At 40.8% G+C, this 26,817-nt stretch overlaps 1 protein-coding gene and 1 long non-coding RNA gene across 2 annotated transcripts in view; one reads left to right on the top strand and one right to left on the bottom strand.

Moving 5' to 3' along the window:
- The window catches only part of LOC131591921 (synaptotagmin-10), a 33,282-nt gene extending 14,365 nt beyond the window's left edge, over positions 1-18,917 (bottom strand). The window contains exons 1-3 of the mRNA XM_058863043.1: positions 18,767-18,917; positions 6,987-7,344; positions 238-802 (exon numbers count right to left, since the gene is read on the bottom strand). Coding sequence (XP_058719026.1) covers positions 238-802; positions 6,987-7,344; positions 18,767-18,917 — 1,074 coding nt within the window. The remainder of the gene's footprint in view (positions 1-237; positions 803-6,986; positions 7,345-18,766) is intronic.
- Positions 18,918-19,619: 702 nt separating this feature from the next.
- Positions 19,620-24,905, top strand: LOC131591450 (uncharacterized). The gene is made up of 3 exons (XR_009280371.1): positions 19,620-19,677; positions 23,158-23,315; positions 24,893-24,905. It is a non-coding gene; the product is annotated as an uncharacterized LOC131591450 (long non-coding RNA).
- The last annotated feature ends 1,912 nt before the right edge of the window (positions 24,906-26,817 follow it).

Raw genomic sequence — 26,817 nt, 5'->3', positions numbered from 1 at the left:
GTAATTTATATACACACAGTGAGCCATAAAGATGACAGTATGTTCCCAGAAGATTTTTTGGTAATTAAATTTTATATCTTCCCAAGCATTATTCTCTGTGCTCAAAGGAAAATATTGACAGCTCCTCTTTTTATTTATTTTTTATTTTGGACTCTGCTGATAAACAGGGTACACTGCCAAAAACTACAAAAGAGAAATGAAAATATGATGTTAATGCTTTTGTAATGCATTACTTACTGTGGTGGCACAGTGGATGTCTTTCCATACATTGGCTTCCCTGGAGAGATCTGAGACTTCAAAAAGGTTATCAAGAATAACTTCCCCAATCATGTCATGTCTAGAAAATCGGTCAAAATCATAAACACTGAAATGCAATTTCCTGTTGCTGAGTTGATCATAGGCTACAGGAAACTGAAAGGTTTCATCAAAGACAGGATTCAATGTCTTTCTGTGAACTCGTGTCTGAAACTTCTTTTTCCTATCTGGAAGCAGATAAATCTTAACGTAGGGGTCAGATGTTCCTGTGAAGTCTTTAGCAGGCAGATCTAAGGCTTTGACAATTGTGACAGCCAGAAGTTCATTCTCATAATCATACCGGAGAGTGAAGTTAAGTTTTCCACATGTTTTCACATCTTCTTGCTGCCCATCAGAATCCACAGACTTCTGTTTGTAGAGTTCTGGTTTTATTCTCCCAATGCTGGTTGTGGTCTCTCCCCTTTGCAAAACCGGGTCTGTCCCCATGTTAAAATCAACACTGGACACTTGCATCTGCCTTGGCAAGTGCCTCCTGAAAGAATTGTGCCTGCACACACACACACACACACACACACACACACACACACACAGAGACACATAAAACAATCCATGGTTATCTCTGGGAAAAGACCATCTCTCAAAAGAAAACATAAGAAAAAATTAGTGAGGGCTCCTCTCTTTAAAAGAATTAAAAAGTAATCATCTCCACACCCCCTTCAGTGTTTTGCAAGTCTTAAAGCATCCTTGAGAGGAAATGATTGTTCAGAATTAATTTCTTGGCCTAGGGGACACCCACTGTACCAAAAATAAATATATTTATAACTTAGCTTTCAGACTATGCTGCTGAAAATGAATTCATGTTCTTTCACAGAACAAGCTGACAGTTCCAACCTTGCATGATTCCACTTTGCTAGGGCCTGAGTAATGTATGGTAAAACAGAAAAAAAAAAAAAAGCATTTCCAGAATTTTCATCAGTACTCTCCAGTTTTTGGAGGCATTCCATGGTGATTTTCCAATTAAATATTTACCAGCCTTCGCACTGATGACAGTGAAAGGCGCCTGAAAGAGAAATGCAGAGTTGTGTCTGGAGGTTTTTAGCGTAGAGCTTTGCCATCCTACAACATTTTATATACACCTGCCTGGTATCTGCTACACTGAGTTGAAGGCTGCCTTCTCCAAAAGCACTGGGAATATTTTGTTGTGCCTGCAATGGGTTTCAGAGTTTTGCCAAACAATTTTCTGCCATTGCTTCATTGCTTTTTTTTCCCCTCCTTTTGTTCTCATGGTCTGCTGTGCTGTGTATTAGAAAGCTGATTCCTGTGCCACTAGCAAGAAACAGTATGTTAAGTTGCTTGCAATTCTGAATAATACAATGTTGCATAAACACATATATTTATGGGCTTATCTTGGCTCATGATTCCAAATGGAAAGTTAGTGCCATTCTTACTAAGAGTGAAATCAAACCCCTGGAGTGCCATACAACCTTAGAGTTGTAAAAAAAAAAGAAAGCTTCACAGCATTTATCAGCAGCAGATGCCATTATAACTACACTATCCAGTTTATTTTTTAGGCATTTTCACATTTCCTTGGTACTTCCCTACCCCAACAATCTGTGCTGCAGAAGCTCACCACCTCCTCCTGTGAGCACACTTAGTTACCATTAAAGAACAATGCAATTGTCAGAATTTCCTCTGCTTTTTGCAATCAATTGCTTATTAATGCCACATGTAGTCTTGCCTTATTGCTTGGTATCCCTGTGGTGTTGTGTTCTGAAAACAAGAGGTGTCACAGATGTGTGTTTCTTTCTTTAAAACAGAAATTCAAATTGTCCATTTGAAAGCAACCAGGACTCATTTCATAGATATTATTTGTATTTTTGCTGTAAGTGAAGAGGTTGCAGAAGGCACGAAGCACAAAACTGCCACAGTTCAGCTGAGCAGAGATGCAAGAGGATAATCTGCAGCTATTCAATAATAGACAAGAACGCTACCCCTTTCAGCTCTTTCAGTCCTGCTAGGTGCAGGGAGCAGTCCTAGCTCAACACAAAAACAGGGCAGGGAGAGCTTCATAGCCCAGACTTGAAGTAACTGAAAAAAATCCAGGTGTTTGGATCTCAAATTTAGATAACAATATTGTTATATAACAATATAACAATATTGTTTAGATAACAATCCCTCTTGTAACATATGTATTAATTAATATTGTAATATATGTAATAACACATCACTTTGTCTCTCTTTCTTTACAGATGGGTAAGTTGAAAGATTTTCTTCTCTCTTAAACACCAAAACTCCCTGAATTCATAGTGTCTAATGTCCACATTGGAATGGAGTGAGGAATGAAAAGGCCCTGACTGGTCAGAAAAGTAGAATATTGTCCTTGGGGAGTTTCACAGGTGTTCTTGTGCTTTTGCCCTCCAAGAAGCACAACCTCATGGGCATGCCAGAACATGGGGAGGGAGCTGAACTCCACCCAAAATGTAACACATTCCTGGGCAGGCAGCAGTTTAAGGACTATCTTTTTAGTATCTTTGACTTAAAATGAGGCCCAGGAAGACCTGTGTTACTGCTAGGGAGAGACTGTGTTACCGCAGGGAGGCCTTCCTGAGTGCCCCTCACACCTGCAGCTGCGCTATTGAGGTGATCTCAGAGTCATAGAATAGTTTGAGTTGGAAAGGACATGAAAGATCACCCAGTTCCAGTCCCCCTGCCTTGGGGGTATCATGTTCAAACCCTGTGTACATAAGCAGCAGCTAAAACTGCCTTTGCAGGAGAAACAGTGAAGCTGGTTGTATGACATCAGTTTGAGCAGATACGGGTGCATGACAAATTCTCTTTTCTTCAACTTCCCTTGCACTTATGACAATCTGAGTTAATGCATGCAAAAGCAATATTTAAGACCCCAAATCTATGATTTCTAAGGTACCAGCTTTGAAATTTTCAGACTTCATGCATTTCAGATCCTCTGCTGAATTGCTGTGAGATGTCACAAAGTAAAACAATGCATTTGTATGGTTGCTCCCTGTGGGAATCAGCAGCACTTTTGCTCTAGTAAGCCAAAGTCCTAATTACACAGTGCCTAGTATCTGTTCTGAGTCACAGCATTTCACCAAGACAGCTAATTGGTCTGTTAATTATTAAGGTGTTTCATTGTTGTCATGGCAACATATTTATCTTTGTTCTGCAGTAACAAAGAGATTAATGACTGTGATAATGAAATACAAGGATGTAAGAAAACCAGGTTGTTAAAATGTGGCAGAGCTACCAACATGTGCAAATCCAGGTACTTCAACCTCTACTGACTCTTACATGCTCCACTCCTATAGTAGACCTGCCTTCCGTAACAGAGCAAATGCATTTTGAGTGACAGCAAATCTGCATGTAAATCTAATGTAAAACTGTATTTTCAGGGACATAATGACACTATGAAGCTGATTTCAAACCCAGTAGGACAGCCACATCTGTGACAAAAGGGAGGGATAGGATGCTCACTCATGAAATGACGAGATTTATGAGAGGTGACTCAGGTCTAGCTTTCCTAGATAGCATTAGAGCAATCTTTTGGTCCAAATCCAGAAAAGGGCATGATCAATGGTGGTATTTAGACAGAACAAAAGCTTCTCTCTTCTTCTTGCAAACACTAAAATCAACAGATATATTTGTTCTTCTTTAACCTTAACCAACCCAAGCACTTCACTTTTGCCTTTGTGCCCCTTGGGAACTGACTGGCTCAACATGTTCCTCTCCAGCTGATGGTAAAGAGCAAAAAGCATGTTCTTGGAAAATACAGGTGAGTGTTTGAAGACTGGATTTTCATAGAAGCAATAAACTATATTGCAAAATATTATCACAAAGTATGGGAAAGGGTGGTTCTCAATAACACAGAGCAAAAGATATTTGCAAATGAGCACCACCGCTGCAGCTCTGCTGTAGTGTACTGGTTAATTGGTGTAAAGGACTAAAAAGCTTTTAACAAATGGGTCTTGTCATATTATCAGGGACTATGAAAAATATGTAGTTATAACTAAACAGAAGTGTATCATTTCCCCAGACTAACATGTCTCAGTGTTAAATGTACAGTCTAAAAAATGTGATCAGGCACATTTGAATGTTGCTCTGATTGGCTTATAAAAATCCTCATGCTTCAATTACAATGACTTAATATGATTTAATTTATTTTATTAAGAGCTGATAGCTTTATGAACCCATCGTAGAACTGGTTACAACCCTTTAATTTGCCCCAGCTCAGGTGAGAGCAGTGTACAGGAAACAATCCAGACAGCAAGCATTTCTCTCAGATCCTTTGCCAAAGGAATCCTTTTAGAAGAGGGTGCATCTGCATCCCTCAGGACTCCTGAGGGCAACAAAGCAGTGCTGCATTGAAGATGGTGGAAGAGAAGTTGCACTACCTCTGCATCTGCCATTGGCTCATTTTTATTTAGGGCCCCCAATCAAGGGCACCAGAGTCAGATTTCAGTCATTTTGCTGGTACATTGTTGCCAGCTGGGGCAACACACAGTAAGGAATAATTCAGAAAACTGGTTTAAATGTTGTCATACATGATATTCTTGGCAGCAGCAATTAATATGGGCTGTTCAGTTAAGACTCCCTTAAGGTAAACAGGATGTAGATAAAATGTGTTTTCAAACAGAAAGATCACCATTTCTGGGTAATTTTTAAGGCACATGTCATTCTAAATATGTTTTGTTAAAGGATGCAGAATTTTTCACCCAACTCTAAAAGAAAGTGGTGTTTCCAAACACCCTGCTACTGAATGAGTATGTATATAATGAATATATAGATATGTATATATATGCATATATAAATATGCTGAGAGAAGTGACAGACTGTTGCTGTGGTGGGACAATAAGTTACTCAAAGCACAGGAACTATCCCTTTCAGAGGAGATTTAACCCTGATAATCTTGAGAAGATAAAAAGAAACCTCCTTTACAAGGTTGCATAAAGACTGGTATTGGTAGGCGGTTTTTCTTTTGTAAAACTGTCCTTGGCTTCACAAATATTTTGTATTAATTTAGATCCCAGTCCAAATCACTCTAGAGACCTGTGAGAATATTTTCACTGCCTGAAGTAGATCTGGAGCATATTCCTGGAACTTCTTTCTTCCCCTATAGTACCACTGGGACTATTCAAGTCCATTTGCCAGCCAGCCATTTCTTCTGTCTGTTCAGGAGGTCAGACAGTCTGAATACTTGGATTTGATGGGTAAAACTCTTTCAGTTAATATCTTTTTAGGTAGAAGTGAGCTGGGTAATGGGTTTGTCATGCTAAACTGTACAAATATTTGTTCCCCTGTGTTTAGTTTGAACAGTTACAAGTTCAGAATTATCTGAGCGTTGTGGCAATGTTGCTCAGTGTGGTTTGGATGCTGTGCTCCTGTTCTGAGCAGATGGATACAGTAGCAGGAACCAGGCAGAGCCAGGGTAATATGGCTTAAAGCCAGCTGGACAGCCTCATAATTCAGGAGATGCTTCGGCTGCTCAAGTCAGTCAGACCTCCTCTGGCTGGAGTGCTCTCATTTTGTGAGCTTCCTGTGGCTTCCTGTTGGCTGTTCCATGAGGTTGGAATAGCTGAGAAAAAGCACTTGAGCACTCACTGCCACAACGAGTGCATTGAGCTGGCCAAACATTGTCTTTAGGGCTCCCAGGAGGCCAGCAAGGTATGTGCCTGCTCAGTGTAAAGCATGTGTCTTCTCCTCCTTTTGTCTCTAATTATTGCAAATGTGAGCCTTTTTTTGTTTTGTTTGTTTGTTTCTTTGGGTTTAGTGGGTTTTTTAATTTGGTTGGTTTGGGGATTTTTATTTTTTTTTTGGTAGTATGTGTTTCCTTAGCAAATGGCATTTTGACAAAAACCTACATCCTACACAGTATCTGTACTGTAACGTATGGCATTACACAATACGTCAGGTGCCTCTTTTAGCCTTAATTTTCCCAATCTTTGCTTATAAAACAATCTCCTTTTTATTTTAGGATTTGATCTTTGCAGTTCATTGTTTGTTCCCATGCATTAAATTTGTTGACAGTGTTTGAAGAAAATCCCTTTTGAATCTATATGTACCTGCATGTCTTCACAGCTTTACAATATAAAGTGGCATCTAATGCAAAATTAAAGTTTGTGTCCTCCACTTTAATACTAAAGAAACCACTAAGGAATGCTGTGTGCTTGTCATTTATTTATAGACCTATATGGAATCTGTACAGCTTTAAGATCAGTCCACAAGGATCTGTATTTTTAGACTGGAATTTTAATTCCTTCGTAATCAGCAAACCATGCCTTAGAGAAATGTGCCATCAACAATGAACCTATCATTTATTTGGTTGAGAGGGAAACTTTCATCTGCAAAAACAACTGATATATCTATAAAAAACATCTCTGTGAAAATCTAGACTTGCAGTTCTTTTAAAAAACACTGAAATATGTTTTCCTGTAATCAAAAACCAAAAGGGAAACGCTTAAAGTAGCAACATCTATCTTTTACAAAGTAGTAGAAGATGTAGGTTTCACTTTCATATGTTAAAATGGTTATGTAACTGAAATGTTTTAGAATATTCTGTCCAAAGAACAACGTGGTCTCACACTCACGAGACTGATGTTTCACCTATAACTGCTAAGAAACCTGTGAATAATCCAGGATCCTGGAAATTTTTAGCAGTGTTCCTGCTCTACTTTTTCCTGGGAAAGGTGCCACAAGTGTGAGTGCCTTTGACTTACCGTGATGAGGACGTGGGCTCGGTGATCTGCCTCTGCATCCGAGCATGTCTGATCAGGTGCTCTTTCAGTGCGTTCTGGACCTCTGCTGGTATGTCAGGTGAAGTGTGGCTGATTTTCAGAGCAGCTTCAAGTACCTTGGTGGTAGCTTTCCCATCTTCTTTCACTTCCTTTTTCTCGCTGTTCTCCAAAACCTCCGTAGGAGCGCTGGAGTTGCTCTGCGGGACATTACTGGCACTGGAGGTGAGAGGTTTGCTCCTCCAGCAGGGCCAACAGAGCTTCCAAAAGACAAAAAGTGAGACCACCAGCAAGGCAAGCCCGCAGAAGCTGACGACAACTGCCAAGAGACTGACTGAGACATCTGCAAGGAATTGGAAACAAAAATCATGGTGACAGACAAACATGCAGAGAAAAAAAATAATGAAAATTGACACAGGCAAGGAGATAGAAGCATTTTTATTATTATGTTTGTGTAGAGCTTTAAAATCCTATTTAAAGTTCTGAGTTTTTTCTTCTTTTTTTTACTTCTTTTTGATAGCTAAGCCTGTATCTTTAAGATGTTATTATTTTCTATCTGCTTCACAAACATTCCTTTAATTGTTCAGACCAAGGGCCAGTATGTGTACCACATACTTAGACTTCCTTCTCAGGAAATTTCCTTCTCAGGAAGTAAGGAAACAATGCCCAAAAATCCCAGCCACTGTTGGCTAAGGGCTTTGAGGTCAGTAGGTGAAAGAAATATTGACCTACTTTGCTAAAGCAAAGTTATTTTAATCAAACAACAAATATCCTCACAGAGACTTCAAGAAAAAAACATGAGAATTCTGTTCCCAAATCTAGATTTCCAATTTTGAAAACAAGCACCTATATAGACAGCCTTCTCCTTACTGGTAATGTACACATCCCTTTACTTACTGGCTTCAGGTGGAGGATGCAGCTCTGAAAACATCAACAACTTTAATTTCAGTCAAAGGTTGTTGATGCTTTGTTCTTAAGAACATACATTTAGAATATCAAGAACACATCGATGAAAAAGTTAAGCCACAGTCAACACTTTCTATCAGTACACATGAAGACAGATTAGATCTAAACTGCTAGGCTGATGCACAAATTTCTTCCAGATTTGCCAAATTCCTGACTCCTTGTGCCAGCTGCTTCAGAAACATTTTAAAACCTAACATTCAGGCGTAAATAGGAACAAGATAAAGTCTGTCATAAATAAGAGATTTCTGTGGTTAAATTTTCAGCTCTGCACCAAGACTGTGTCAGACTAAGATAGCACAGATATAACAGTATCTAAAATTCTGCTGTGAAAATGCATCTGGCTTCAGAGAGCACAGTGAAATGCCCCGAGCTGTATGGAGATCATGCTGTATGCTGAGCTACTCCTGGTGCCCCGTATTTGACTTTTGCTGCCAAAACTACTTAGAATATCCAATAGCCTGGCCAAAGATAGGAGAACAGATTTTATACCAACAAAATTCCGTGGACACACTTGTCTTTTAGGAGATGGTGGATCACCAGGACTGCCAGTTGATTCCTAATTAGGAGTTTTATTCTATGTGACATGCTTCCATTTGATTTTTCCAGTATCCTGCAATATTATAGCCAAAAAATCCCTTTCCTTTTCAAAATAGCCTTTTATGTGTCTTAAAATTATTCACAAAACCCTGCTTAAATATCCCTCAAGCCAAGGCTGCTGCTCTTTGTTACAAGTCTCGACAGTTTAACAGCTAATACTTTGTATCCATAACTCCAGGCTACAAGCTACTTAACTGAATCACTGGGAAAGTGCAAAGAGAGTTTGAGCATATTTTTATAGATTTTCACATGAGCAAAAAGGTATGGATTAGCTCCATGAAACAGTAGGTACCTCACCAGCCCTTATGAGAATTGAAGATAGAAAGATGAAGCAGAATGCTGAAGATAGAAAGCTGAAGATGAAAATTTGGGATTTTTTTCTTTATTTATATATAATATCCAGGTGCATTTCTCAGTAACAAACTTACAGACCACTCCTCATGAAAATGCATGAGAAAGGCAAACACATATAGAAGACGCTGGAGTCTGGAGATCATACCCTCCCAGTCAATGCCTAGCCTAGTCTAATTCCTAGGATCAGGAATTAGAACAGGAAAATTATCATTCTTGGTGGGTGGTTTGGATGTGACCCTTCTGTTTCAGCAGATGACAGACATTAATAGCAAGGAGAGAGGCTCTTGCATGACCCCAGTGCCAGGGAATGGTCTGTAGTTGGTTGATTGACAGATGCCAGAGGCCCATCAAAGCTGCTCTGTCAGTCCCCTCCTCAGATGGACAGGAGAAAAAATATAACAAAAAAGCTTGTGGGTCAAGATAAGGATAGCAATTACTGTCATTGGCAAAACAGACTTAACTTGGGGAAATGAATTTATTACCAGTCAAATCAATGGTGACTAATAAAATAAAACCATGGAACACTTTACCCCACTCCTCCTTTCTTCTGGGGCTCAGCTTCACTCCTGCTTTCTCTGCCTCCCCCCTCCCGCAGCACGGGCGGATGGAGGCTCCATCAGTTCATCACACACTGTCTCTTCTGCTCCCTCCTCTTCCTCGCACCCTTCCCCTGCTGCTCTCCCCCGGTGTGTGGTTCCTGCCACAGGAGACAGTCCTGCCCAAACTCCAACGTGAGTCCTTGTCATGTGCTGCTCCAGCGTGTCCCTTCTGTTGGGATCAGGTCTTCGGGATCAGGCCTTCGGGATCAGGCCTTCGGGAGCCGACTGCTTACTTAAGAGCTCCTCTTACCCTCCTTCTTCACAGATCTTGGTGTCTGCAGAGTTGTTCCTCACAAATTCTGACTCCCCTCTTCCAGCTGCTGATGCACAGATTTTTTTCCCTCTCCTTAGAAATGTTTTCCTGCAACCCCTTCATGTGGGAGCTTGGCCTAGGCCATCCCGGAGCCAGCTGGCCTTGGCTCTGTTGGGCATGGGAGAAGCTTCCAGCAGCTTCTCACAGAAACCTCCATCCTGCTACCAAAACCTGGCCAGGTTAACCTGACACACAGTGAAAAGCAAATTTAATATATTCATACAGAGGTAGGCCTCACTGAAGAACCTCCTTTGATGGACTGAACCAGACAAATGGTCAGGCAACCTGACCAAATTTTTTTTCTGTTCTCAAAGTGTGACAAAAAGCAGAACTCTTGAAAATGTTGATGGTCTGCCAGAAATAAATAAAAATAAAGAAACAAAAGTAGAAAACAAAAATAAATTCAATTTTGGGTGATTTGCAATATTTCCAGCTCAGTTCAGGGACCGTTGGAATAATTAGGTTATATTTTGAGAGGAAGACTTTTAGACTGAAAATTGTAGGGTTTTTTTTCCATTTGGAAAATGTTGGAGGAGGATGTTTTAACAACTTTGAAACTGCTGGAAACATTTCAAAACCAGAAATATGAAAATTGATCCCTTCCAGCAGAGCTTCAATATGATGAATAGATACTATCAGCTGAAAAACATTGCATCAAAGCATTTCTAGCCAATTCTAATTTAAGTTTTTCACTGCAAGACATTTTTCAAGCCTTCAAATAACTTGTTGTCTCCTTTCAACACCTACTCCCGTACTTCAACTTTCTCTAAGCGGTTTTTCTCTATTTCCATTAAACTACTTCAAAGTTAAAAAAGCTCCTGAAATCTTTACAGAAAATATATGTTTTATATCTGTAAAATAATCCCGTTAAACATCTAAAGTCTCACAAGCAGAGACAAGGAACTAATTCTATGAACAGTTATAGTCTCAATTTTTGCTATTTTATTAATGAATTAAAGAAACTCAAATACTGAATTTCATAGTGCAACAAATATAGGAAATATTTGAATTGCAAGAAAATGGACCAGAAAATAGTTCAGTATGAAAATCTACTTAATTATATTTATTGCCACAACTGCTAAAAAGCAATCACTGTGCCATAAAATAAAAATTGACATAAAAAGCATACTGTCTCATGTCCTTCCTTCTGTCAGTCACTCAATTGAGCAATTACATGAGATTTATGCAAAGGCTGAAATAATCAGAAGAGCAGATGTGTGTGTTAAGCTGGATATGTCTCTTATACTAAGTTTTTATAGGATGTTTGGTTGAAGAATGTAAAACATTAAGAGAAAGTTCCGCTGACTTGGAGCTTCTTCACATCCCTGACAAGGAATCCTGATTGGGAAGAAAAATGGGTACTGAAGGATAGATTTGTCATCAGAGCAGGGTTGCACTTCACATACATAAGTATTATTTAAAGATAGAGAACTGGTGATAAATTCAAAGACTGCCTAAGTTTTTAAGGGCAGAAGGAGATATAGACACTGCTGGGATAGCATTAATTGTCAACATTGTGAATAATGTCCTCACTGGTCTCTGGTCCAAAAAAAACCAAAAACTATCTGGAACAACTCTTTCTGAACTGATAATTGCAGCTTGTCTGCAATGATTTAGATTTGCACAGAACAGGATATCCCTCTGAAAATGCAAAATTATTTTTACAGAATTATGCATTTCCCATTCTTGTTCTCATGCTTGGTATACTCAGGAATGTCAAGAAGGTCTTTTTTATCATACCATCCCCTTCTGGTAAGTGGGAGACCTTCCAATGACTTCATTTCACTTCTGGTGAACTCTCTTTACTGACATCTCTCCTAAATGTCATATTTCTAGTCTTGATAAAATTTAATAACTGAAAGCATCCTGTTTCCTCATGTTTTTTTTTAATTTAATACTACTCTTTCAAGATATGGAATTTTGGACAATTTTATATTTCTCATTTAAGAAAGGCATGTCTATTGAGAAGCCTCAAAAATTCTCTGTATTTTTATAAATATCCTCTGATACATTTCTATATCATTACTTGATAGCCAGTCTTTTGTATCAGGCAAGTACTTCAGAAATGTCCCCATGTGTTGGGTTTTTTTTCAACTTTGTGGATGTGAGGTAATGTCTTGAGCTTTGAATTAGGTAGTACAGATTCCAAAAAGTTTTTGTTTGGAACTTGCCTCAGAAAAGGTCTGCTCATGGATCAGTTTGCAAACATGCACATTAGCAGACTTCCATTTGAAAATCAAATTAAGGTTTCTTACATTTTAGGCAATGTACGGCTCAGCTCATGAGGCTGCATGTGGAAAAACATACTCCAGAAATCCATGATCTTGACTGGAGACGGAAACACTACACAGTGCTGTGAGGTAGATGCCCAGGAGTATGAGGGTCAGGCACATCTGATGTGAACCACACTATAGAGAATGGATTCTTCCCAGAAAAGGAGCAGGGGTGAAAGGAGCAAGTGGGGAAAGGGAGGGTTCTAATATCTTCTGGCCGATTTCTTTGTCTGTATCTGATCTTGGTTCTCCTAAATATTTAAAGTGCAATGTCTGTAAGCTGTGTTCAAATGTATTTTACTTTGAATTTGTTCTCTTGTTCATCAAGACATAAGGAACTTTACCCTTTCCATAATAAAGGAACTCTTGTGTATGTAATAGCAGGACTCAGCTCAATCAGATAAATTAATGTCTATGGTTTTCTAGTATTTGAAGTGAAGCAGGGCCCTTATAAATTATAAAAGGTTGGGGGGCAATAAATCTTCACTATCCCCATGTAGATGAACTAGAAAACCCATCATTTCTGATGTTTGGTTTTCCTCAGGGAAATTTTAAGCACATAAAAAACTTGCTGGTATTAATTTTCTCTTTGCATTAGCTGATCTTTCACAATTACTTCTGTCTTATCCAAATCCCTTCAGATGGGGACATGATGCTCTAACATGCCTCAGAATGTGACAGGTGCAGAGTCTTGTATTTTCTCTCTCAGTCTGAACCTGTCAAAACACCTGATGTAGATACCAAATGGCAAAAAAAGCCTTTCACTTAAAAGAGTGGGTGTTACCTCCTCTCCTGTTCTCATGGAGAAGCATCCTTAGAAGATCTTCCTCAAACTTTTGCTCTGGCCTTATTGTGAATGTGTTCCCTCCCTGTTAATTCATTCTGGTGACTGAATTTGTTTCACACAGCCACCACCATCTTCTGGCTGGTAGATCACTTCTTAATCCTAGCAGAACTCTATGATAGCTTTTTTTCTTGACAGGAGGGAAACCACATGAATTCAGGGATCACTATGAGTTACTACATGATCACAACATGCAGAATTATTAATGTCTTGTCAAAATCAATTTATCTAAGCTATATTAGAGATGATGGTTCTCACTTTTGCCTTGCTGGGTCTATAAATTGTTGGTCTTCACTCTCAAGGCTTTTTCTGGCCTGCATGCTTTTCTGCTTGTTGACTCTCACTTAAGAGGAAGGACCCTCTGCTAGACCCACACCTGCCCATTTAGCTTTCCATTAAATGAAAAAAAAAAAACCCCAGTCTTAGGCTTGGTCCCATGCAGTTCTCAGACTTTTGAGGATCTCTTTGTGTCTACAAGAAGCCCTCATTGTCCTCTTTCAGATGAGACAAGTAAATTAGAACACATCATAAGCTCAGTGGACTGCTGTTCACCACAAACCATAAGCTGTAAGGAGGTTCATGCAGCTCAAGTGTCATCTTTGAATTGTCATGGCTATGTTTATTCTTACCCAGCATTATGTAACAAATATCTCACACATATGACAGGACCCAGAAAAACACTGTCTCTTCATCTTTGCAGATTTGTCCTCCAGATGGTGCAAATCTTTCTGTATTTTCCCCCTGTATTTCTTTACAAAATGTGTATAGAGGAAGATTCTTTTGTAAACCTTTTTTTTTAAAAACTATGTATTGCTGTTGTCTGCATTGTTGTGATTGCCTTCACATTGCTGGAAATAAATCTGGTCTCAGTGGTACATTGACTCCCCTCCCCCCCACCGTTTTGCCTTTACGCTGCTGAATTCAATGCATTTCTGGTTTTCACAGATTGTTAACACTGATTTTGTAAGTCATGTTTTTCAGTAACCCTGCACTTTTTTCCCACCAAGTCTTATTTCTCTGATAATATCATTGATCTAACCAGGTGAGGAACTGTACCATAAGTCATTTGGTCAGTCTCTTAACTGTTAAAATGTTTGTTGCTTGATTTTCTCACGTTTCCCAGTAGCAGAGACACTGTTTCATTTCTCTGTAACAGAATGCTCACTTGTTTCACACAACAGTTACTTTATCACAAGGAAAAATGCTCCTCTCTTGTATGACAGCCCTACCCTGATCTCAGTAGCCTTCACATTTGTCCAAGCCATTTCTCGTCCCCTTCACGCTTGCTTTGGCACAACTGAGAAGAATTTACAAGCACTCTGTGGGGTACATCTGCTCTTCCCCCTCTCGTAAATACATCCAGGCAGTGCAAGCATAGCCACAGCTCACGCTGTTTGTGGATGTACGCGCATTGTGTGTGTGAACACAGCTTGTTCAAAGGAAGCAGGACTAAATGTAAACCATCAGCTGCCATCCAGCAGGTTGAGAGCTGCCAGAGAAGCTTCTGACAGGCAAGAGGAGGCACATGCCAGCTGCAACAGGAGGACACAAGACATTGCTCTTCATGGAAGAGTGAGTTTGTATTACAGACTGGCCATGTGCAGGACGCTCTAGTACTTTCTTACTTCCTCTGTACTTTTTTAGTAGACTGTCAATCAAGGGTAGGGTTAAAAACTTGATAGGTTAAACTGTTATGTTAACAGAATAACTCTTTGTAGAATATTTACATGAATAACAAATTATCCCCTAGAAGCTGATGCTCTTTGCATGGTCAACTTTCAAAAATCAATTGTTTGACAAGCAAAGGAGCAGGAGTGAACATCACTCTCAAGATATTCACTGCCCACTCTAGTGGGTTAAAATATGTCCTCAACGTTTATAACAGAGCTGGTTTTCCAGCTCTGTAATAAACATTGCTCACCCGTGGGAACCGATAATGAGAGAATAAAGTTTTGCATGACCAGCAGGGCTAAAAAAATGCAAAGAGCACAAAGCACCCACCATTTGCAGAGGACATAAAATGAATTTTAAACATGTGTCCCTAGAGCAGAATGTCCAAACTCCTCTCATTATGCTGTGTGCAACTGGCTTAATCTTCAGAAATGCTCACAACTGGGACCTTTGATGTGCTTGGTTCCATTGAAAATGAGGAGGGATGCTTAGCTGGAAAGAATTAATTAGAGCTCTTTATTAATGAGATAACCTGAGCCAGGATACCAGTATAACCACACTGCATATGAGTTTGGGACAGTTATAGAAAATTAATTATTTACTATGTTTAGAGATAAATTTTATTATGTGAAATCCTGCACATCCAGCTCCTGTTTATTTTCCACCTTTACTCTTATAATTGACATCTTAATTATTTTGCACAAATGTACTGATGATATAAAATTAAAACAAAACAGCTGCACATCTAATTGAGCATTTTGCCAGAAATGCTATAACTTTCAGAAGAAAATTCACAGTCATCTAATCATAAAAGGGCTCATACCTAAGCAGCTTCCTAATTTTTTCACTTGAGCATTCCCCTGAGATGAGCTAATTAATAGTTCTTGTAATTACTGGGGCAGAAAATATAACAACAGATGTTTATATTCACTTGTCTAAAGTTCTTAGAAATTTACAAAATTTTCCGTCTCATGAAGATTATTTGCTGTGAGTTCTGTAGATTGATTGTTCTTTACACTAAATAAGATTACCCCTTCTTGACCCAAGTAGTGAGCAGTAATTGAGGGTCCTAAGGTGTTGGTGCTGGCACTGAGAGGAAAAAACCTGTTGAATAATCAGTAATTTCTTTTATGTAATCCTGTCTGTTCCCTTATTGGCAGGAAACCTGAATATCCCCTTTCTGCTTTGTTATTTCATTTTGCTAAACTCAGCCTCCCCAGACTCATACTCATCATTTCTTCTTCTGACTGTGTCTCCAGCTTCCTCTTTTTTGTTTTTTTTCTGTTATCTTTTTTATGCTTCTTTCTCCCATCTAGGCATATGCACTATCAAAAAAAATCACTGCCCAGAATCTCTGCTTCCCTCTAAAACTTCTTGGGTCATGGGGTCAATACTGCCTCATATTTTGCTTTGAGCCTTTAGTTGGGTGATGCATCTTCTGCCTAAAGTAGCTGATTCCTCTGAGAAGCTTGGCTGCTTTCCATGGTCTAGCTGAACAGAAAGCTGTCACCACGCTCACTAACATAACCATATCAATGCAGTTCTAGTTGCATTTCACAGTGTTTTCAACTTCCAGAGCATGTTTTTTTTTCCCTTGTATTAAATAGAAATGGTCAACTTTCCTTTTTGCCATCTATTCTTTCTGAAAGGTTGCTTGCACTGTTCTTTCCAAATATTTGTCTCCTCATGGTTTACAGAATCACAGAATATTCTGAGTTGGAAGGGACCTACAAGGATCACCTAGTCCAACTCCTGGTGCTGCACAGGACCATCCCCAAGAATCGTACCATGTGCCTGGAAGCATTGTCCAAATGCTTCTTGAGCTCTGTCAGGCTGGGTACTGTTTAGACTTCTCTCTCATTAGTGATTTTTGCCTATTCTACCTTTGTGAAACTTTTAGGTATCTTTTTGAGACGAGGAAAATGGAATCAACTTTACATTTCCACCTTTAATGAAGAGACTCTATGGTTGTTCAATGCTCTGGACAGCATTTGCTTTACCCATAGAGGTGACAAGAAACTCTATGTGCCTTTCAAGAGAAGAAGAGATATGGCATGGCTCACCTTTCAATGACACCACTTCCCTCAGCTTAAACTGGTTTTAGAGTATTTATGCTTATAATGTCGATGCAAGCTATATTTATATCTTGTCTACCCGAGTGTTTACATATTAAAATATTGTCAATTATCCACAATGACAGTGTGTCTGTTCCTCCTCTGGAGACAGAGTATTAATATATGTTCATTAGCAGTGTTGTTAATGAGATAATGCTCAATATACTGTGCATCTCAATAAAGCTGACACCCATCATCTAGTATTGGTTTCCTTTTTAGGGGGAAAAAGTGAGATTCAGGAATTCAGCTGACATGTGGCACCCAGTGGTTCCAGCTCCTGGTCTGTTAACTATATTTTTTTCCCTAATGAAACAATTGTAAAGTAGTTAGGGTTTTCAAATGGAAACCCAAGAAGATCGTTGACTTTCAAGAGATGTTTAAAAAGAAGCTCCTCTTATTATACACAGTGCAGTACTGAACCAAGTGTTGAAGATTCACATTCTCTAAACAGCAGATCTTGGTTTACCTTGTGGAATGCTTTGTGTCCTTCATATCCCACCTGTTTATACAACAACTTTGCAGAGCCCAATTTTTCAGGCTCCATAGGGTAATGCTATTTTCATTCAACCTACTACCATTTTGACCATGAAGATTATCACAGAGTATGATCAGAATATTCATGATCCGTGCTGGGGGAAAGGCTGCAGCCCCCTTGCCTCTCCTTGCCTTGCTGCCCTGCCTGGCAGCTGGGTCGGGCTGGGCTGAGTAGGGCAGGGTCAGACAGCAATAATTTTGATCTGAGATACCACAAATAACCCAGGATTTGTGGTAAAACCTATGGATATTCAAAGAAAAGAAAACAACAACAAAAAGCCCATCAGCTGCCGTGGCAGCAACAGTGCAGCTGGGGCACATGCTGAGAACCTGCTGCTTTACATGACCCAGTGTTAATTAATTTAATTTGCACTATTACACTTGGCATTTGCTGGCCATAATGCAAGCTGTTCATTTGCATTTATGGACAGACAGTAGAGGTTATCAATCCCTTCTAGCAGAAATTAAGCACAGAACTTTGAGCAATTTTTCAAGCCCTGTCCTAAAAATAAGTGCCAAGGAAAACAAGGTGTCCAGAGAGCACCACACAGGATAATGGAAAGGTGCAGAGTCAGTTCCAAAAGGTGCAGAAAATCCAGCTATCAGGGACTAAAGACACCACTTTTAGAACTCAAAATCTTAGTTTCATTATGACAATTTTTCTGAATTTGGAATGTTTGTACTAACCCTGATTTTCTCCTTCCACCCTACCCAAATTTTCCTGGGCAAGTCTCCTGGGCCGGACCGAAGTTCTGCCCTGACTCCACAGGTTCCCATTGCCTGTCAGACGGCTCTCCTGCCTCCCCCAGCGATGAGCGGAGAGGATGCAAATTACTCCAGCCCCACTGAGGAAGGGGAGACTGGCAGGCGGGACGTGCCGAGCCGCTCCCCGAGCCCCGGCTGCGCCCCGAGCCCCGAGCGCTGCCCGCACTCCCCGCAGCCCAACCTGTTGCCCGGGCCCCCAGCGGAGGGGACAGCCGGGGACAGGAGAGGGCGAGCGGGTGCAGCCCAGGCTGCACGGAAGCGCTGCCCACCCGTGCCGAGAGCATGGAACGCAGCCCCTGCCCCGCTCCCCGCACGCACGGCCCCGCAAACACATGCGGCAGCAGCCCGGGGCCGGGCTTTCCATACAGACGAACTCCCGCCGTGGGGAAAACCTCTCCGAAGCGGAGCTGCGGGCGGCAAACGAGAGAGCTGCGAGGCTACGGGGCCGTCTCCGGCGGCGATTCCTGTCCCCTCGGCACCCGGCCGTGCTCCCCGCACCCGCTGCCCCCGCGTTTGCCCCGCGGCGCTGGTCCCGGCGCTCCCCTCAGCGCTCCTCGGCGGGCTGCGAGAGGGAGCGGATTTTAAAGCGGGCTGCGCGCCTGCCCCCCACCCCTTCCGCCCCCTCCGCACGCAGGGAAAGCAAAGGAAAAAGTTGCGCTCTGCGGCCGCCCACGCCTCGCTGTCCGCCCCGCGGCGGCGGCAGGACGAGCCCGGCGGCGGGGCCGGTGTCGGTACCTGTGCCGCCGATGCCCTGCCGGGCGCTCTCCAGGGGGAAGATGCCGGCGCACTTCTCCCGCTCCACCTGCCCGCCCAGGCACAGCTCCGAGATGATCTGCAGCGCCTTGTGGCAGAGGCTGCCCACGCCGTCCTCCGCCGGGAAACTCATCTTGTGCCCCGGCCGCCGTCGCTAGGCCATGGCCGGAGCGGGACGGCTCCGCGCCCGAGCCGCGCTGCCTCCCGCGGGGAGCGGAGCGGCGGCGGCGGGAGCGGCGCGAGTGAACCCAAGAAGTAGTGAAGGAGCGGGGGGAGGCAAAAAAAAAAAAGGGGGGGGGGGAGGGAAAAAAAATTAAAAAGAGGGTGAAAAAAATAAACATCCACTTAGCAACGCCTTTTGTGTGGCTCGGTGCTCCGGCAGGCGGCTCGGCCAATGGCAGCCCGGCGCGGGGGGCGGGGGGCCCTCGCATCCCCCGGGAAACTTTTCCTTCCCCCGCCCCGCGGCCCCGCTCGGGCGCGGTGCGGTGCGGTGGGCGGTGCGGGGAGCGGCGGGCGGAGCGCCGGCCCCTCCCGGCAGCGGGACCCGCGGGGCAGCGGGGGCAGCGGGGCGCTCCGGCCGCACATCGCTCCACAAGAAAGAAGCGGAGCTGGCTCCCCATCGCTCCGCTCGTTCTTCCCCCAGCGTTTATTCCGAGGTGACCTCGGTAGGGGCATCTTCAGCGCGGGCTACCGAGCTGCGTCGAATAACTTCATTGACCGAATCATCATCTCCGCTCCGCTTCTCCGCAGCGGAGGGAGACGGACGGTGGATTTTGTCTATTTCTTTAACTTCTTAAGGAGTTAGAGGAACCTTACGGTTGTCTGGTCTGTTTCCTCAACACATTCTGTAAAGTTTGGTTATTTTATAGATAAAAAAGTTTGAGATACGGCATGTGTTTGAATATACTTCTAAAAATCAGCACAGCATATACCGCTAGTGGTTGTTTCAGTTATTGGCTGTGTGGAGCTGAGCAGGACTTAATCTGTTAATTTCTTCATTTACTTACTGAAATTCTGACACAATTTTGTGTTTGTGAGGGACAATCCCTCTAGTTCGATGGCATACATATGTCTTGCAATGCTTAGTTCTAGCTAGGCATAGCAGGAAGGACGTCTGCTAGTGGTTCACTTAGCAGCACTGCCTGTAGTCTGCTGTTTGGGTGTCTTGGTTTCATGGGCACGAGAAGTTAACTTCTGTGCTGCTGTGCTTTCTTTTCCCTCTGGATTTAGAATTTTTTTATCTGTTACATGTAAAAAAATATCTCTAGGAACCTGACAAGTTTAACAGTTGCAAACTTTATAACCATCCTTCGAGAGCTGAATTAAGGAATAACAAAATGAATTATTATGCCAATATTAATTCTGAAATTCTATGGTATATATACCATAGATACTAGTTAAAAACACAAGAAGATACTTCTAAACCCCAGCCTTTTGGTGTTGTGAAGGAGCATGCATTTATACAGATGAATTCATACACATGCAGTTTTCAAAATCTTAGGAAAGTAATAGACTGGGTTGTGCACAAACTGTAACATCAACACATAATCTGTTCCACAGAGGGTTTTTCTGCAGATGTAACACATATTTCAGAAATATCAGATGCTACTAAAGAAATTGTTCTCCATTCAACGCCTTTCCTAAGACTAGCATTGTCAGAACCCCGTGTTAATGCTGCAAAATGTTCTGTCAAATCTTAGAATGTTTAGACTGTGACTAGTCAGGGCACAGAACTGTGGGGGGTCTATTTGAAGACTCCTTTCACCCTCATAGGGACCTAAATATGTATAATTATTAAAATAGTCTTGCTAGCAATAAAAATGCATGCAGATATTTTCATTACAGTGAAGGCAACTGCTGCCTACTTCCAAACTTCAAAATATGAACATATTTACTGTCTGTGTGACATTTACAGTCCTGCTCCCAAAATTCTGTCATGCATCATCAGCTAAGAATTAAGCAGTCTGTTTATCTTTGAGACATACCCAGAACTCTAGCAAAAGCTGACAGGAGATGCATATACATAGAACATAGAAAGTGTCTTAATCAGAAACTGGTTTTAATGAAAGCAAGGACTGCATTTAAAAGCTGAGACCTAAGCTCCTCCACTTCTGAACTTTTCTACAGACTGTGCCCATGGATGTATCACACAGTCCATGAATGGAAATTTCTGTCTCTGAAGTGAATGGCAGCTTTGCCATTGATTATAATAAGGTTCCACACATAGATCAGTTTGCTATCCTGCTTATTTACGTAGTGAGACTTCGCTGCATTTCTATATTGCATGTCTTTGCACACAAGAATTTTATTTCAATGAAAATCACACCACCTTGGTTTTATTGATATTACTGATAAATATATAGATGCAGAAAAGCACAAATGGGTGAATTCTACAGTAAATTAAAACAAACAAACAAAAACCACAAAAACACTTCCCCTGCTTTTGAAGATTTTCAGGTAGGTATCTGGAAGTGGATACCCAACTCATCCCTGTCAGATGTCTTAAATAGTTTTAAAAAATGCTTTTAGGTATGCAGCAAGCACCAGCCACACTAACTAGTATTATTTTATCTTTATCAGAGGCATCTAAAATATCTAAACCCTGTTCTTCAGTAAGTAGCATGGATATAAACTTAAATGAATCAATAGAATAGTTTTTCTCAGTCTAAGTACTATGAGATTAATTTCACTAGAAGATTAATGATTCTTCTGGTGAGATATACTGACTAACTTCTCCTAAACCAGTTCCAGAAACAACTTTTACTGTTGGAGTCAATTTATTGATGAAGAAGATGCTACACTTTTCTACTGAAGATTTTAGACTTAAATGTAAATTCAGATTACCAATCATGGCATTTTTCTCCAATATGTTCTTTCAGTGGAAAGCTACTTTTTTCTGCATATGGAAGGACATAACAGCTTGTTTTCGAGCTACGACTCCCACTGCTTTGATTTTCAATAGCCTGGCAATTTTTAAATTAATATGCAGCTGCATCACGTGCCCAGGTATCCACAAAGACCATGAATTTTCCTTTCAGGAGTCTCACATCAGACCAGACCATACCAACTCTTGCTGTACTGCCTGCTGGTCATTACCAGGTTCATATTGGCTTGACAGATTCCTGTTGACTAAGGGAGAAAATTTCACTATATTCAGATTAACTGCACATATTCTCATCTTCATGTTGTCCATGAAGTATCCAACCAGAGGTAAGGGTTCTACACTCTGGACAGGAAAATCATGGCAAAAATGCTCCGTTTTGTAAGTAGTATCCTTTCTTGAGGACTGTGTTGGGGCTTTTGAAGCTTAGACAGTATAGGGTAGCCTGTATAGAAAGGCAGATAAAAGTTTTGGCCTTTGTCTCTTGAGTTGGAATCCAGTAAGAATGTCGAAAAAAAAGCATTTGGGCTCAGGGAAAAGAGACATTTCAACATTCAGCTTTTAAGAAGCTATGAATAGAAGATCAAAACCACAGGTTACAAACATGCTTTGCTTTTGCAAGAGTTACAAATACACTTTTTTCCCCAATAACATCTCCATAAATTCCCTGTAAACAGCAAAATAAACCCTGAAACATTAAAGATTGCTTTACTCTACCTACTTATTTTTAAACCTCTACTTCTGAGTAAGAAGTGAAGAAAAAAAAAGGCATACAACAGTCCAGGAGACAGTCAAAGATGAATGTTCCTATCATGTGAATTAGAAAGGAAGACTGCCATGAGCACATATGAACAGGGACTCTACCTTAGTTTAAGCAGTAATAAAAAAAAAAAAAATAAAAAACACACCTTATTTTTTTCCCCCTACCATTCTTATCAGTTTTTCCTTCTTGCTTCCACATTTCCATAATATCTGGTACTACAGAGTCCTCCTCTGGGTTGATTTTTCCAACTTCTAATTCACTGTGAATAAAACTCATAAAGAGCTCCCCATCTTTGTCCAAACAGATGTTTCTTCAATTTTCAGAAATGCTGAGCAACTGTTACTTTATTTTTTTTCCACTTGATTTGGTGCAGTCGGTACTTATGACTACAAATCTGAGCAAAGACAGTCCTTCAGGACCTGCACAAACAGATGAAGCCACTTCTGAGAGCCAGCAGCTAACAATGTTGGCAGTTTTGTGAAAACATTTTTAAAAGATGTATGGCATGGAATAATTTATGAAGATTTAAGATAAGTCCTGCAAAACAGTTAGTCAAGGACAGAGGACAAAGTGATTACTGCTCTATTTTATTTCAGATTGTGCTTTGTAAGTGATACATGGTTTTGACAAATTTTTGGTGTCTTGGAGCCCTGCATCCACTGCAAATTGTTGTTTGGTTTTTAGCTACTGGCTACATAAAATCCTTTTTTTTCACTGCAGAGTCCTAAGCATGGGTTATGGTGGTTTTTATGGCTCTTTGAGCAGGAGGAATGGCAGAGCAATCAACTGGGAAGCCAGCAGATTCCTAGAGCTCATCCTGGCCAATGGGGAGAATGGATATGGTTGATCCTCACTTGGTGTGTCCAGTACACAGACTGTTGGAAGAGGTAAGAGAAGCAGATTAAAGACAGTTTCCTCCTCTGAGAGGAAACTGTCTGGGTTTTTTTTAATTTTTTTTTTTTTGTCTAGATGAAGTATTTTTGGGTTAAATCAACCTTTTATATCTGCCATTTCTCAGTTGAGAGCTTCCTTGTCTCCTCTTTGTGGCTGTATCCACACAGCCTCTCATTTTTATAATTTTCACCTCATTTCTGAAGCAGAAGAAAAGCAAGGTCTCAGAGAAGCAGCATGTTTGAGCATGTATGTGTGACATGGTGCCTTAAAAGGACATTATTCTATTGAATCATAGCATGTTAAAAATCTCTGTTGCCATTTTTCTTATTATTACTTTCCCTTTTTCTCTCAGTTGCATTTACTGATGAATGAGGTTGTGGCTAGCATTAGCAAGCTTTCTTCAGCGTCAGGACGAGATATAATGCTGAAATAATTTCACGATTTCAAAGTTGGTTGGTTTAAAGAACCCATAGGATAATAGACAAAATTTTTTTTTTTTTCTCTCAGCATACTTTTCAAAGTTTTTCCTGAAAGCTGACTTTCTTAAAATACTCTCTGGTAATAAAAACCAACCCCAAGCTTTGGTGAAATAAGATATTTTTTGCTACTAGGATTGTTCAATGCAGTCAGGTTTTGCTGATTAATTTGGGCTATTCCTCTGCACCTAATGAATTTCTGTCTCTGTGTGCCTTCTGGTGAGATGGCTGTGAGTATGCTCCTTAATGATTTTCAAGCTCTATTATCAACCTAAACACAGACACAGGGAGTTTGTTCAGTGAATATAATTTTTGTTCCGGTTTTGTTCCTCTGTACTTGATTTTCATGGTAGAGTGCCTCCTATAACAGCTCCAATTTATTCTGCTTAAAAAAATACTTAATTAAAAATCCTGATAAATTAAGGATATTGTGGCCCATTTGGTTGTATCCTGCTCTCACAGCAACACTATTTAGTGAATGTATGATTAGGTCCTAATGGAACAGCACAAAACTCACTGAAATAATTTGTGGTAGTGCAGATACAGCAAAAACATTTACTTTGAAGGGCAATACTTTTTCTGCAATACATTAAATTCATATTCTAAGATACTTAGAATAAAATAGATCAACTATTATGAAATAAACACCTGTTCATGTACACTATCAATAGCCACTGTAGAGATGTACATGTAGATAATAAAATTATTACATCTATATAAATCACTAAGTTCCACATAAAAGAAACAAATAATTACTATTTGGCATTGTCAAAAGAGTAAAGCGCCATGCTTTTAGAAGATGGCAGCTCTGCCTCGACATTCATTCATGATAAATGAGCCTCATTTCTGCATTTGTTGAGCTCAGGAGACCTTTATCCTGTGACATTGTTCTATTCCACTCTCATTATTTCTTAATTAGCACTGTCATCACTAGTTTGGGGCTTGGTATATGTTACTGGACAAATTCAGCTTTGACTTAAGTGGGTACAGTGTCATTTACTCACAATAGAAATTATGTTCATTTGTGTCAGGACTTTGCTTAATTCTCGATTCTTAACCAGTGCCTCACGGTTCACTTTCCTTGTTCACAACAGGTGCTGGAAAATAACCACGGAAAACTAACTTTTAGAATGAGAAGATGCCATTCACACATCTGTGGATGAGTCTCACCCTGCTGTCCTTGTCACCTGCCCCACGTCCTGCTGGGGGACAGGCAGAGCTGTCTCAGGGGTGTCTGACATGTCCTGCAAGCCGGCTCTGCTACTTGCACAGTGAGAGGTGTTCTTGGGAGGTCTGAGAGTGGAGCAAGAACACGGTACTCCCTGACCATCCTCAACCAGAGCACTCCTCTTAGGTAACTGAGAACTGATCACGTTCTCCCTGCCATGCCTTTTGCACTTTTAACTCCTGCTGCACAATATTTTGGCTGGGTCATGGAACCTCAGCAATGTGCCCCGTCATAAAGTGATATCTCATGTTCAGCTTCTTAGAGAGCTGGTTTCCCACCTGGATCATGGGAAATAAATTCTGTTAGGCTTAAGATGACATTTTCCATTCTCTAATAATTTGTAATTTTTTTTTTTTTTTTCAGTGAGAGAAAGGGACTAATCCCTGGTAATTCTAATTAACACAACTCTGATTATGCATAATCATTCAGTTCAGGGATTTCTTCCTAGCCCTGAATCGCTGCTCTTGCTTTTGTTTACAGTCAGGGGAATAAGTCAGACACAATACCCAAAGACAATGTATTAGTACCATGCAGAGAACTGTTTATGGGATCTTCCATCAGCAGAGTGTGGTTGCTGGTGACTGGAGTCTCTGGAAGGGGTGGGGCTGGCAGTGTGCAAAGCTTCCCAGTAGGGATGGGAAGGGAGCACACAGGGCCAGGGCATCAGGGTTTTTTCCAGCACAGGCTGACAAAGTGGCTGAGTCTGCCCCACTGGAAAAATTGTGCTGCAAATTTTTGCTCTCAGCTTCAAGGAAGTGAGATTTCCTGGTGGACACCCAGGGAGACCCACAGCCGTGGCTTTGCAAATGGCACAAATAAATGGTAAGAATGCTGATGCCTTCCACCCCACCTCCAAGTCTGGTTACCCATCTTGAGCTAGTAATCATATCACAAAGTACAATATTTACAAATTTCTTTGTAATCTGGTGTGTGAGCAGTGGGGAGATGGACAGCAGCAGAACCTGCCTGAAGGTCACAGCAATTAATAACTGTGAAGGCTGTATTAGGGCTATTTTATCTTACACACACTTCTGTTTTTAATGTTTATGGAAAGAAAATATTTTTTTCAGCTTGCTTAAATATGCTGTCAGATTGCCCCACCACATTGGTAGGAGTCCTGGGATGCATATGTGGATGCTGGAAAGGATAAGGATATAGGGAAGCATATCCACAGGAACAACCAAAAATGTAAAAATCATGTCTCAAATGTGGCTGAATCATGAAAGAATTCATGATTCATAGCTTGTCATATAATCATGGTGTGTATATACATACAGTAGTTAAATAAATAAATTCTGGTGGGGCACAAAGTGAAAGGGGTGGAAGCAGTTTCAGTCATTTTTGATTGGACATCTGAGTCTTTAAAATACACAATTCACTAACTTTCATGGGAAGCTTCTCCTGATATCTGGTCTCAGGGAGGTGTTGTAGTGTTTTTTTTAATTCCATAAATAACTATCTGAGAAGGAACATGATAGCACTGTAGAGGATGCTTTACCATTTCAGAAGGAAATCTATACCTGCAAAATGGCATTGCTATATTTGCTTTTCAGAATTAGTTCTCACAAGTACTTTTTCTATTAAAAATGTTTTTCCAAAATGGTTTGTAATGCACATAGTCAAAGGCAGCAAATATAATGATAAAATAATATAATGATGCTTTGAATCAGTCACATATAACCTGACTGAGAGCAAAGTTTTCAAGTACTGCAATTACAGCGTCTTCCATTTACTGTAAAATTCAGAAATCAAGGTAGATTTAGGGGAGAATCACTGCCAAATAACTATGAA

This window comes from Poecile atricapillus, chromosome W, assembly GCF_030490865.1.
Source record: "Poecile atricapillus isolate bPoeAtr1 chromosome W, bPoeAtr1.hap1, whole genome shotgun sequence".
In the NCBI taxonomy this organism is placed as follows: domain Eukaryota; kingdom Metazoa; phylum Chordata; class Aves; order Passeriformes; family Paridae; genus Poecile; species Poecile atricapillus.
Note: the sequence above shows the minus strand (reverse complement) of the source record. Positions and strands in the feature narration are given on the sequence as shown.